Source organism: Physeter macrocephalus, chromosome 11 (assembly GCF_002837175.3).
Source record: "Physeter macrocephalus isolate SW-GA chromosome 11, ASM283717v5, whole genome shotgun sequence".
Classification (NCBI taxonomy): Eukaryota; Metazoa; Chordata; class Mammalia; order Artiodactyla; family Physeteridae; genus Physeter; species Physeter macrocephalus.
The window spans coordinates 134,644,743-134,659,037 of NC_041224.1; the positions used below are offsets into that span (position 1 = coordinate 134,644,743).

Consider the following 14,295-nt stretch of genomic DNA (forward strand, 5'->3'; position numbering starts at 1 on the left):
TAATACAACATTGTAAATTAACTATACACCAATAAAAATTTAAAAAAGAAAATAGCAGTGACTTAGAATATTAAAGGCTTCTACCATTTTCCATTTTTAGTACCACATCTATTAATTCATCTTTTGGATGTATTTATGAGCTGGATTAAATCTTCCTATATCATAAAACTAATCCCCTGCTGACAGATAAGGAAACCAAAGACGAGAAGCTGACTTGCTGAAGTCACACAGCTAAGTAGGAGGAAGAGTTAAATGAAACTAGCACTCAGGCATCCTGTCACCAGCTTCCCATTTCATTGGATCACACTAGAAATCCAAATGAACAATTTTTTTCATGGTGCCAACCACCTCCGATTCATCCCCAAACACCAAACTCTGGCACATACTTTTCTGTACTTAGTTCTCAAAACCACTTTCCTCTGCCAATTCTCATTTTTCTTTAAATTCTTTCTCTTTCACACTAAAAATCCTCTTTTCACACCTTCCTCTTTCATGATTTAAATCTTAGATCCCTTCTTCTCCAAAATCCCCTGTGTTGTATTCTTGTATTGACTATCATCTTTTCTCTTCTACATGAGTTATGTCCCCTTCCTAAAATAGATCTCATCAAGCCAGCAGAACGGATTTGACGAATCTGGTGCAATGGAGCCATCACTGCTCAATTCAAAAATTTATTGAGAACTTCAAGATCTTATGCTGGGTACTGAATCAAAAAGAAGTAAGATGCTTACCCTGCCCTCAAAGAGTTCATAGTTTAGAGAAGGAAAGAAGTATACAAACTGCTGTGATCCAAGAAAAAACTTAATGTGTGACACTAAGGAAACCTATTGGCTCTGAATTAAAACTAAAAAACAAGTTAGGGGAGCTCATGGGTGATTTTAGGAAGTGGTATTTGATTTGGGCCTTGCATAAGGAATAAGACCTTGATAGACAGAGGTGTATGCTAGAGCGGGGATTCCAGATATAGGGAGCATCATGAAGGTGCAGACAGGTGTTAAGGCATGCAGAGTATCTGGGGAACAGTGAGAGTGAAGCATACCAGACTCAGGCAGGCAAGAGGCAAATGTGGCTGTCAAACCAGATGGGAAAATGACTCCACAGGCTTTCTAGCTCTCAGGAATACTGAGATTTTGTATCAAATGAGTGACATGGTTAGGCCTGTTTTAGATGACTAACTGGAATATGAATTTGTGGAAAGACAGGCTAGTGACAGGCACTGCTCTTTCCTATGTCAGGAAAGAAAGACTAAGAGTTGTGTGAGTTTAGAAGTTAAGATTAGAAACAGAGTTAGGAATCATCAGCTGGTATGACAGTAGAAGTTATGGGTACAGATAAAGTCTCCCAAAGAAAAACATACCAAAAAAAGAAAAAAGGGTTGAAGATGTAATTCTAGAGTGGCCAGAGGGTTGAAAGTGTACCTAGAGAGGATTGAATTGCAAAAGCCAAAGGAAGAGAGAATTTTAAGAAGGAAAAGCACAATTAAGAGTTTTGATTGCTATTCAGAGGTTAAGGAGAAACAGAAAAGGTCATCAAATGTGGTCGCTGGAAGGTGACCTTTGGCTATTTGAGTACGTAAGAGACTATAATTGTGTGGGTTCTGATATTCTTAACTTATTCATAATAAGAACATAAAAAGGAACTCCATGTATCTGAGAAAAGTGCTAAACATATTACCTAACAAACAGTTCTAAGTGTGACAGCCTTGGATATATCATTGCTTACTTATGATATTTACATAGTAAATTATCATGTATTTCAGATTTGGGCACTATTTACCTGGACTAATTTGTCATCAGGTTCATTAAAATAAAAGTTCGATGTTATATAAAAAATGTTTACCATCCAGCCATCCACTCCTCTTTCCTATCCAGAGGAAGGATCCAAAGTCCTTCTGGTAACTAGGTGTAGGCCAGGAGACAGATTACTGCTAGCTGGCTACTGTACACAGTCACTGATGCTCTAGACTTAAAGCTCCAACACAAAGCAGCACTGAGAAATTTAATAAAACCTTGAAGGTTTTAGAATTTATGAAAAGATCGTAACTAAAAGCAAAATAAATTTTATTACAGCTGTTCATTATTTAGTTGAACACTGCAAACCAAAACGTTGTAAATTTGCCTTAACTATAAACATTGATAGTTGTTAAGCTTGCCCACAGTTTCTCAGGCTTAAAGAATATAATCTTAAAGAAAAAAATTAGATACCTATTTTTATCTAGCAGTTAGGCAAAGATAAAAGAGTAAAATGATACAAATCTTCTGTTGGGCGAAACAGGAATAAATGTCAGAAGCCTTCAAAATGTGCCTACCCTTTGGACTAGCAATTCAAATTCTATGAACTTACCCTAAGTATATAGTCATAGCAACACCCAAAGATTATCTATAAGGATGGTCCCGGAATAAAACAAAACAAAACAAACTAAAGACATCTTAAATATTAACCAACAGGAAATTAGATAAATTGTGGTTTATTAGTACAACAGAATATTATGCCAATATTTAAAAACTAATATGCAAATCTTTATTTCTTGGTGGAAATATCCCTTAATATAAAAAGATAAACACATATACACACATGGAATTTTTTTTTAAGTTCAGGAAAATATATCCCCAGATTTAAACTTGGTTAAAGAAGTTATGGTTTATTCTGATTTTCTTCTTTAAAGTTTCCTGTATTATCTCGGAAAAAAAAGCTAAAGCCTTATAATAATTCCAAAAATATTACACTATGTATATGCTAAAGAAAGTCATTTAATAATGTCATTAAAGACAAAAATTACTTTATAAATAATTTAGAAAACCACATGTGAAAATATTAATGATTTGATTAATTATAAACTGTAACTTTAATTGGGGGAGGGGAGGCAATAGAACTGAGGTCACAAAAAACTTAAAGAATACATTCATTTCTTTGAGGCTAAAATGTAATATCATTTGGATCAGCATGACAAAAAACAGTAACAGGAGGATATTCGTTCAGTATTTATAGTTGATAATAGTGCCCCTATGGCACTTTAGAAAGGTAGAAAAGCATAAATTTATTCTAGCTACAATTCATATTAATGCAAAACAACCAAAATCAAGAAATGCACATTACATCTGCTGGGCCCCTGAATCCATTATTACACAAAGTAAGCATCGGAAAAGGACTTTCGTAAGAGAGTATTTTGCTCTAAAATGGTGTAAGTAATAATACCAGCTAACATTTGTTGAGTGTTTACCAGGGGCCAAACACTGTACACAGAGCATTGACCACCTATCTCGTTTAGTCCTTACAATAACGCTCTGCAGCAGGGGCTACTATCACCTACATTTTACACATGTGGAAACTGAGGCACAGAGATGCTTACATACAGCCAGTAGGGACACAAGCAAGGATGTGAAGCCCAGAAGTCTGCTCTCTGGAATCTATGTGCTTTATGCCAAGTTTCAGCCTAAGTTGAGTACTTCAACTGGCCATCAGCCACAAGCATCTCAGCAATAAAAATAATCCAAAGACATGTCAACTTTTGGCAGTGGACTAAAGAAGCTGTATGCATAACAGGTGAATAATAAAACAGAGCAACCCAATGAATCTTGACATCACAACACATCATGCCCTGTGCCAACAAAAGCTGGAATATCACGTATTAAAACACACTGTCTTTAACTGGTCTAGATTTTCTTATTTCAAATAACATCCTTATTATAAAGATATACTCACAAATGTTTCCAGTGATGCATTTGTTATTATTTGAACTATTTCTTGAGCATGGACATTAGCTAATGAAATGCTCTCGATTTTGCCTTCTTTGTGTCTGGCAAGCAGCAGGGCTGGAAGAGTTACAGCATATTTATTTGACCTATGGAGAAATGTAGTATTAAAATTTCCAACCAAAATATAGCAAATCATCAAAAATATGAACAGTTAGGCCAAGAAGTCACCATGGAGGCAGCAAATGGGAAGCCCTACTAAGGAAAAAAGAACTCGATTTCCAGACAAACTTATCTTCTATGTGAGGCTATCTGAGCAAGTTCAAGAACCTTGATAATCTAGATTAGAAGAAAGCAACAGATAGTAATCTAGCCAGACTTGTTTTTCTAGACAACTTATTCATCAAGAAAATGTCCAAACAGGATTAGGAACACACTGTATGGTTCTCCACTTTTTGGGCTGCTCACCAAACTGTTGAGCCAAGGAGACAGGCATTTATGAGAATGGGCCTGTTATCTGCCAGGCACTACACCAGGTGCTTCTAGTTAAGCCTTTATTTAACCGTCAGAACAGCCCTATAACCCTCTGTTTACTGGTGATGAAAGAGCGGTAAACAGCAGAGACAGAATTCACACTGAGGTATTCCAGATACAGAGTCTGTGCTCTCTCCACTGAAACAGAGCCCAAATCTGCTCCCTCCTACCACTACTTTTGCTAACTAAACTTGAAAGAAAATCACTAAATAGGAAAAAAAATGCCTTGTGTGAAACTACCAGTGATGTAGTCACATTTACATCATGTAAAAACTTAATTCATGCTAAAACAAAAGTATAGACATTATAATATTATAAACATTAGTAGAAAGCCCAGTCTTCAGATTACCTGTTGGTAATATAACCAGTTGGTTATAAACGAAACATACTCTGAAAACTACTGGTCTAGAAGAGAGTGGGTGACTGTCCATGTGTCAGGTGAACAGGTCTCATATCCCCTAAAGATCAGGAGTTCTGTATTCACTTTTAAAATACCACTGATTTCATGGAGCTCGATCATCAAAAGCATGTGTCACCAGTATTCAGGATGAAAGATTTAAGCTCAGAAACGACAATGAGGAATAATATAGTCAGAGGGTAATAAACACAAACTGGGGCTTATTAACTCCACGTGCATCTGAAGATGAGTCATAAGTGTAGAACGTGATATGTATTCATAATTTCCAAATTTTCAGTTCAGTCCTTCATTCCGCAGCAGCTGAAATATTTGATAGTTCACAGGAGCCCCAAATTCTACAAATAGACCAACTTAAGTGGCTAAAAAAAGCACTGCTTAAGTGTATGCCTGCAATAACAAAATTAAGTAGAACTATCAGTTCGTCACCTAAAACTCTGTGAGAAATATAGAAAAACTGATTTTTATGTAGACCTTGGTGGCAAATCAAAACCCAGACACTCAAGAAATAAAATTCCTCAAAAAACTATGACAACTGAAAAGAATTTATCGCAGGTAATAGAATCCAAAGAGGAAAACTTTTATAGGAAGATGAAGTAGTATGAAATCCAATGTTGCCCCATGAGGGCCTCTAGCCTAAAGAAGAATTTTGAATATCTAAAAATTCTAAATAGCCAGGTAGTACTTCCCAGATCTTCCCAGAAGGAAATTAAAAATTTAGTTACGTTGCTGCCCTATTTTCCTTCATCAACTGTGTAAAGACAAACAATATATTATTTTGCAAACTTCTTCCTCCCTAAAATTAGAAGACCAACAGACTTACAGTGTCAAAACATCTTCTTCAGAATAAATTCCTGTGATAACACATCCTCTTAGGTAGTTTCCTGCTTCAGTGAACTCTTCTTTTGCTATAAATACACAAACAAGTTAAAAATCTGAAACCTTTCAAGTTATGTATGCTATTCAACTGACGAACATGTTTACAGATGATAGTGCTTAATTATTAGTTAATTATAAAGATGTTTAAGTGCAGACCTTACCTACCTTATTGGTTCTAAAATATATCTGTGTTCTTTTCATAACATTTGATTACTACAGAAATGTACACTGATGTAATACAACTATGGTTCTGTAAATAAATGTACTCCAAATGTACAATTGACCCTTGAACAACACGAGTTTGACCTGCATGGGTCCACTTTATACATGAATTTTTTCAATAAATATAGTACCTGTATTTTCATTTAACAGACCTTTAAACTAACTAAGTGTGGGGAAAAGTATGTGTTCAACTGTGTTCAAGAGATCACAATATGTGGAATCAAAAGAAGTAGAGTTTGAGTCCTAATTCTGTCCAAACTGAGCTTCCTGCCCTTGGGTGGGTCATTTATCAATTCCTTTATTTTTGAGGCAGAGACAGAGTCTGGGGATTTTCAACTGTGCAGGGGGTCAGCACCCCTAACCCCCTCGTTTCCAAGGGTCAACTGTAATTTATAAGATTTATAGGATTCTAATCATACAGATTTAGTAAATAAATATTGGTTGCTTTTTAATCTACTCCTAAGGCAAGGTAAATGGAGACAGCTGTCCTATACGTAGCCTGGAAAGAAAAGCAGGTATGTGAAATGATACACACATTATAACCACAAAATCTAAAAGTGCTCATATGCATAGAAAAAATAGAAGACTATAAATTCTATTCCTCTAACAGTGTCTGTGTTAGGGTTCTATAATTATGAGGGATTTGTATCTTCTTTTATTTCCTGTATTTTCTGTAATGTGTTTTTGTTACTTTTAAACTTTGATTAATTTGTGTATCGGTCTTTTCCCATTTGTTATGATATACATATTCAAAATAAGAACTATTATCTCTGTAGGTTTCTGAATACATTTTCATAAATAATAGCATATTCTGGACCTTATAACCAAGAAGCAAGTCTGAATTAAACAGTTGTAGACTAATGAGAAAAGAGCAAAGGTAGACTGATATAAATGATGTATTCTTGACAATTGAAGGCCAGATGATAGCTCAGATCGCTGCACAAAAGGTTCATAGCAGTTGAAATAGAAAAACTATGATGGAAGAATTGAATTATAAAGCACCTAGAGGTCTGGGTATGCTGAACCCAAAAGATCTGTACCTTAGTAGTCAGCACTATATTCGTGATGTGAGGATCAACACTGTTAACATTGGGTAACCACAAGATTGTTTTCTTTAAAAACGATGCATACTTTCCACAAGACTGAGAAACACTGTAGGAAAGCCAGCTTACCAGAGTGGCAAAATCCACCAGCAGGCAGCATTGAGAGCTCATTTATAATCATAACTTTAATGAGAAACGAGTAACCCATGAAAATATTTTCTTTAGCCTGTGCTATAACAAAGTAGAAAAGATTCATAAGAAAACTAGGCAACTAGAAAGAACTGTGCTGTACTTTCATTTCTAAGAGAAATTTCTCTAAATTCTGATCAATAATTGATGATTGTTATGTAAAGCAATGACATAATGGAATCAGTTTTAGCTTCTTCTTTTTTGATAAGAAAATTACACTAATATTCCCATATAATTTCCTCATGAAGAAGACTCTAAACTCATGAATATGTTTCTTGCAAGGCTCTGCATGAAACCACTTGTACATAAATCCTAAGTTCCTTGGGGAATGGGAGCTTTTAAGACTGTAGACCTCAGTTGCATATCCATTCCCACTAAAAAAAAGTGTAAATTCTCCTTTGAATATTTGAAACCAGGCACATTCTCCTCCTTGGTGAAAACTGCATATATGTCAGAATACATGTCAACCCAAATATAAGGAAATAATCAGTTATCTAAATAAAAAGATTTTTTAACCACTATAAATATACTTGAGGTGTAATATTAACGGTGACTTACAATATTTAGTTGTTTTAACTTTAAACATATTTTAATTGCATAAAATAAATACATTAGGAGCTTCAAGATAGCACAAGAGTAAGGCCCGGAGATCACCTTCCTCCCCACAAATACATCAGAAATACATCTACATATGGAACAACCCCTACAGAACACCTACTGAACGCTGGCAAAAGACCTCAGACGTCCCAAAAGGCAAGAAACTCCCCCACGTACCTGGGTAGGACAAAAGAAAAAAAGAAAAAACAGGGACGAAAGAATAGGGACAGGACCTGCACCTCTGGGACGGAACTGTGAAGGAGGAAAGGTTTCCACACACTAGGAAGCCCCTTCACTGGCAGAGAAGGGGGTGGGCGGGGGGGAAACTTCAGAGCTACGGAGAGTGCAGCAACAGGGGTGCGGAGGGCAAAGCGGAGAGATTCCCGCACAGAGAATCGGTGCCGACCAGCACTCACTCATAGCCTAAAACTCAAAGGACTTGGCGGTGCTTCATACCCCCCTAGAGGAGCCTGTTCTGTAACCGATAAACCCCGATTAACCTCACCAACCCTTGCTACTTCAGTCTATATACCGCCATCTTCAGCAAACCCTAAAAAGGAAGGAGAGTAAGCATAATTACCCTACGTAAAAACGTTAGGTCAAGGTGTAACCCATGGATGGAAAGAAATGGGCTACATTTTCTACATCATAGAACACCCTTATACCCCACGAAAGTTTTTATGAAACCTAAAAACCAAAGGAGGATTTAGCAGTAAATTAAGAACAGAGTGCTTAATTGAATAAGGCCATGAAGCACGCACACACCGCCCGACACCCTCCTCAAGTATCACAGCGAAGCCCCAATCCACTAATCTATGCCGAGCGCCCCCACAAGAGGAGACAAGTCGTAACAAGGTAAGCATACTGGAAGGTGTGCTTGGATAAAACAAGACATAGCTTAAATAAAGCATCTAGTTTACACCTAGAAGATTCCACAGCTCGTGTATATCTTGAACTAGATCTAACCCACACTCCCCCCCCCCCCCCCCATCACAGACAAATCAAATAAAGCATTCACCACCCATTCAAAGTATAGGAGATAGAAATCCAAATCACTAGTGGCGCTATAGAGAAAGTACCGTAAGGGAAAGATGAAAGATATCCTAAAAGTAAAAAAAAGCAAAGCTTACCCCTTGTACCTTTTGCATAATGAATTAACTAGTAGTAACTTAGCAAAGAGACCTTTAGTTAAACTACCCGAAACCAGACGAGCTACTTACGAACAGTACCTAGAACGAACTCATCTATGTGGCAAAATAGTGAGAAGATTTGTAAGTAGAGGTGAAAAGCCTAACGAGCCTGGTGATAGCTGGTTGTCCAAGAAAAGAATCTCAGTTCAACATTAAACAGTACCAAGAACCCCCTGAAGTTCCAATGTATGTTTAACTGTTAGTCTAAAAAGGTACAGCTTTTTAGAAATGGGTACAACCTTAACTAGAGAGTAAAACAGACACACACATGCCATAGTTGGCTTAAAAGCAGCCATCAATTAAGAAAGCGTTCAAGCTCAACAATAAAACTGTGTTATAATCCCAGCAATAAATCAACTCCTAGTGTAACTATTGGACCAATCTATACAATTATAGAAGCAATACTGTTAACATGAGTAACAAGAAATTTTTTCTCCTCGCACAAGCTTATGTCAGTAACTGATAACATACTGATAGTTAACAGCCAATAAATAAAACCCAACACCAAACCATTTATTAAGCCCACTGTTAACCCAACACAGGCGTGCACCAAGGAAAGATTAAAAAAAGTAAAAGGAACTCGGCAAACACAAACCTCGCCTGTTTACCAAAAACATCACCTCTAGCATAACCAGTATTAGAGGCACTGCCTGCCCAGTGACTGATAGTTAAACGGCCGCGGTATCCTGACCGTGCAAAGGTAGCATAATCACTTGTTCTCTAAATAAGGACTTGTATGAACGGCCACACGAAGGTTTTACTGTCTCTTACTTTTAATCAGTGAAATTGACCTTCCCGTGAAGAGGCGGGAATAACAAAACAAGACGAGAAGACCCTATGGAGCTTCAATTAATCAACCCAATAACCCACAACCTCAAACCACCAAGGGATAAAAAAAACTTATATGGGTTGACAATTTCGGTTGGGGTGACCTCGGAGCACAAAAACCCCTCCGAGTGATTAAAGCCTAGGCCTACCAGCCAAAGCATAACATCACTTATTGATCCAAAGCTTTGATCAACGGAACAAGTTACCCTAGGGATAACAGCGCAATCCTATTCTAGAGTCCATATCGACAATAGGGTTTACGACCTCGATGTTGGATCAGGACATCCTAATGGTGCAGCCGCTATTAAGGGTTCGTTTGTTCAACGATTAAAGTCCTACGTGATCTGAGTTCAGACCGGAGTAATCCAGGTCGGTTTCTATCTGTTGCGCATTTCTCCTAGTACGAAAGGACAAGAGAAATAAGGCCAACTTTACACACGTGCCTTCAAACAACTAATGATCTAGTCTTAATTTAACAAATAAGCGCAAACTAGCCTTGCCCAAGATCAGGGCATTGTTGAGGTGGCAGAGTTCGGTAATTGCATAAAACTTAAGCTTTTACACCCAGAGGTTCAAATCCCCTCCTCAACAGAATGTTTATAATTAACATCCTAATGCTTACCCTCCCTATCCTCCTAGCCGTAGCATTCTTAACATTAGTAGAACGTAAAATCCTAGGATATATACAATTCCGAAAAGGACCAAACATTGTCGGCCCACATGGACTACTCCAACCCTTTGCTGACGCAATCAAATTATTCACCAAAGAACCCCTACGCCCAGCCACATCCTCCACCACCATATTCATTATCGCACCCATGCTAGCCCTAACCCTAGCCCTCACAATATGGAGCCCCCTACCCATGCCATATCCCCTTATTAACATACACCTGGGAATCCTATTCATACTAGCAATATCCAGCCTGACTGTTTATTCCATTCTATGATCCGGCTGAGCCTCCAACTCAAAATATGCACTAATCGGAGCCCTCCGGGCAGTAGCACAGACAATCTCATACGAAGTAACACTAGCCATTATCCTCTTATCAGTCTTATTAATGAGCGGCTCCTTCACCCTATCAACACTAACCACAACCCAAGAACAACTCTGATTACTCTTCCCCTTATGACCACTAACCATAATATGATTTATCTCCACCCTTGCAGAAACTAACCGAGCCCCCTTTGACCTAACAGAAGGAGAATCAGAACTGGTCTCCGGCTTCAACGTAGAATATGCAGCGGGCCCCTTTGCCCTCTTCTTTCTAGCAGAATATGCCAACATCATTATAATAAACATATTCACAACCATTCTATTTCTAGGAGCATATCACGACCCCTACACACCGGAACTACACACAACAAATCTCATTCTCAAAACACTATTACTTACAATATCCTTCCTATGAGTCCGAGTAACAGCAGGAACCCCCCCTCAAACATAAGAAATATGTCTGATAAAAGAGTTACTTTGATACACCTACTCTGAAAAAGTTTTCTCCCCCTAGCACTAGCCCTCTGCATATGACACATCTCATTACCCATCATAACAGCAGGAACCCCCCCTCAAACATAAGAAATATGTCTGATAAAAGAGTTACTTTGATACACCTACTCTGAAAAAGTTTTCTCCCCCTAGCACTAGCCCTCTGCATATGACACATCTCATTACCCATCATAACAGCAGGAACCCCCCCTCAAACATAAGAAATATGTCTGATAAAAGAGTTACTTTGATAGAGTAAATAATAGAGGCTCAAATCCTCTTATTTCTAGAATAATAGGAGTTGAACCTATCCTTAAGAATTCAAAGTTCTTCGTGCTACCACATTGCTACACTACAATCCACAGTAAGGTCAGCTAAACAAGCTATCGGGCCCATACCCCGAAAATGTTGGTTTATACCCTTCCCATACTAATAAACCCATTCATCTCTATTATTACATTTACAACACTCATCCTAAGCACAACAATTGTAGTCATCAGCTCTCACTGACTTTTCGCCTGAGTCGGATTTGAAATAAACATGATAGCTATCATCCCCATCATAATAAAAAATTTTAACCCCCGAACCACAGAGGCCTCCACTAAATATTTCCTAACCCAAGCTACCGCATCCGCCCTACTCATAATAGCAATTATAATCAACCTGTCACACTCCGGTCAATGAACTATCACCAAGCTATTTAATCCAACAGCATCAATACTAGTAACAATTGCCCTAGCCATCAAACTAGGATTATCCCCATTCCACTTCTGAGTACCCGAAGTCACACAAGGCATCCCCCTATCCACAGGCCTAGTCCTACTCACATGACAAAAAATCGCACCTCTGTCCATTCTATACCAAATCTCACCCTCCATTAACATGAACCTAATACTAACTATATCCCTACTCTCCATTCTCATCGGGGGTTGAGGAGGACTAAACCAGACTCAACTCCGAAAAATTATAGCTTACTCATCAATCGCCCACATAGGATGAATAACCACAATCCTACCCTACAATACAACCATAACCCTACTAAACCTACTAATCTATGTCACAATAACCTTCACCATATTCATACTATTTATCCAAAACTCAACCACAACCACACTATCTCTGTCCCAGACATGAAACAAAACACCCATTACCACAACCCTTACCATACTTACCCTACTTTCCATAGGGGGCCTCCCACCACTCTCGGGCTTTATCCCCAAATGAATAATTATTCAAGAACTAACAAAAAACGAAGCCCTCATCATACCAACCTTCATAGCCACCACAGCATTACTCAACCTCTACTTCTATATACGCCTCACCTACTCAACAGCACTAACCCTATTCCCCTCCACAAATAACATAAAAATAAAATGACAATTCTACCCCACAAAACGAATAACCCTCCTGCCAACAGCAATTGTAATATCAACAATACTCCTACCCCTTACACCAATACTCTCCACCCTATTATAGGAGTTTAGGTTACACTCAGACCAAGAGCCTTCAAAGCCCTAAGCAAGTATTATCCACTTAACTCCTGCATAACAAGGACTGCAAGACTATATCTTACATCAACTGAATGCAAATCAAACACTTTAATTAAGCTAAATCCTCACTAGATTGGAGGGATACACTTCCCACGAACTTTTAGTTAACAGCTAAATACCCTAATCAACTGGCTTCAATCTACTTCTCCCGCCTCGGGGGGGAAAAAAGGCGGGAGAAGCCCTGGCAGGATTGAAGCTGCTTCTTTGAATTTGCAATTCAATATGATTACTCACTACGGGACTTGGTAAAAAGAGGGTTCAGCCTCTGTCTTTAGATTTACAGTCTAATACCTACTCGGCCATTTTACCTATGTTCATAAACCGCTGATTATTCTCAACTAACCACAAGGACATCGGCACTCTATACCTACTATTTGGTGCCTGAGCAGGAATGGTGGGTACTGGCCTAAGCTTACTAATCCGCGCCGAGTTGGGTCAACCCGGTACACTAATTGGAGATGACCAAGTTTACAACGTACTGGTAACAGCCCACGCCTTTGTGATAATCTTCTTCATAGTCATACCCATTATAATTGGCGGTTTCGGAAACTGATTAGTCCCCCTAATAATTGGAGCACCTGACATAGCCTTCCCTCGTATGAACAATATAAGCTTCTGGTTACTGTCCCCTTCATTCCTGCTACTGATATCTTCCTCAATAGTCGAAGCCGGCGCAGGTACAGGCTGGACTGTTTATCCCCCTCTAGCACATCGTAACTTATTATTCCGGGAAAAAAGAGCCCTTTGGATATATGGGAATAGTCTGGGCTATAATCTCTATTGGATTCTTAGGCTTTATCGTATGAGCCCACCACATATTCACTGTAGGTATGGATGTTGACACACGAGCATACTTTACATCCGCAACTATAATCATTGCCATCCCTACAGGAGTAAAAATCTTCAGCTGACTGGCAACCCTCCATGGAGGCAACATTAAATGATCTCCCGCCCTAATATGAGCCTTAGGCTTCATTTTTCTCTTTACAGTAGGTGGCTTGACTGGTATTGTCCTAGCCAACTCTTCACTAGATATCGTCCTTCACGATACATACTATGTAGTCGCCCACTTCCACTACGTTCTTTCAATAGGAGCTGTTTTTGCCATCATAGGAGGTTTCGTTCACTGATTCCCATTATTCTCAGGATATACACTTGACCCCACATGAGCAAAAATCCATTTCCTCATCATATTTGTAGGCGTTAACCTGACATTCTTCCCTCAACATTTCCTAGGCCTATCAGGCATGCCTCGACGATACTCGGACTATCCAGACGCCTACACAACATGAAACACAGTCTCATCAATAGGCTCATTCATCTCACTAACAGCAGTTATACTAATAATCTTCATCATCTGAGAAGCCTTCGCATCCAAACGAGAGGTTATAACAGTGGACCTCACTTCTACTAACCTTGAATGACTAAATGGATGTCCTCCACCATACCACACATTTGAAGAACCAGTATATATCAACCCAAAATGATCAAGAAAGGAAGGAATCGAACCCTCTGCAGTTGGTTTCAAGCCAACATCATAACCTTTATGTCTTTCTTCATAAACGAGATATTAGTAAAACCTTACATAACTTTGTCAAAGTTAAATTACAAGTGAAAACCCTGTATATCTCCATGGCATACCCCCTTCAACTAGGCTTCCAAGACGCAAC

At 38.6% G+C, this 14,295-nt stretch overlaps 1 protein-coding gene across 2 annotated transcripts in view; it reads right to left on the reverse strand.

Annotated features, from left to right (window-relative positions):
- Positions 1 to 14,295, reverse strand: part of TXNDC16 (thioredoxin domain containing 16) — a 124,172-nt gene that overhangs the window by 9,003 nt on the left and 100,874 nt on the right. For both annotated transcript variants that reach the window (XM_055088431.1, XM_028495865.2), the window contains exons 16-17: positions 5,465 to 5,549; positions 3,703 to 3,841 (exon numbers count right to left, since the gene is read on the reverse strand). In XM_055088431.1, the coding sequence (XP_054944406.1) occupies positions 3,703 to 3,841; positions 5,465 to 5,549 (224 nt within the window). The remainder of the gene's footprint in view (positions 1 to 3,702; positions 3,842 to 5,464; positions 5,550 to 14,295) is intronic.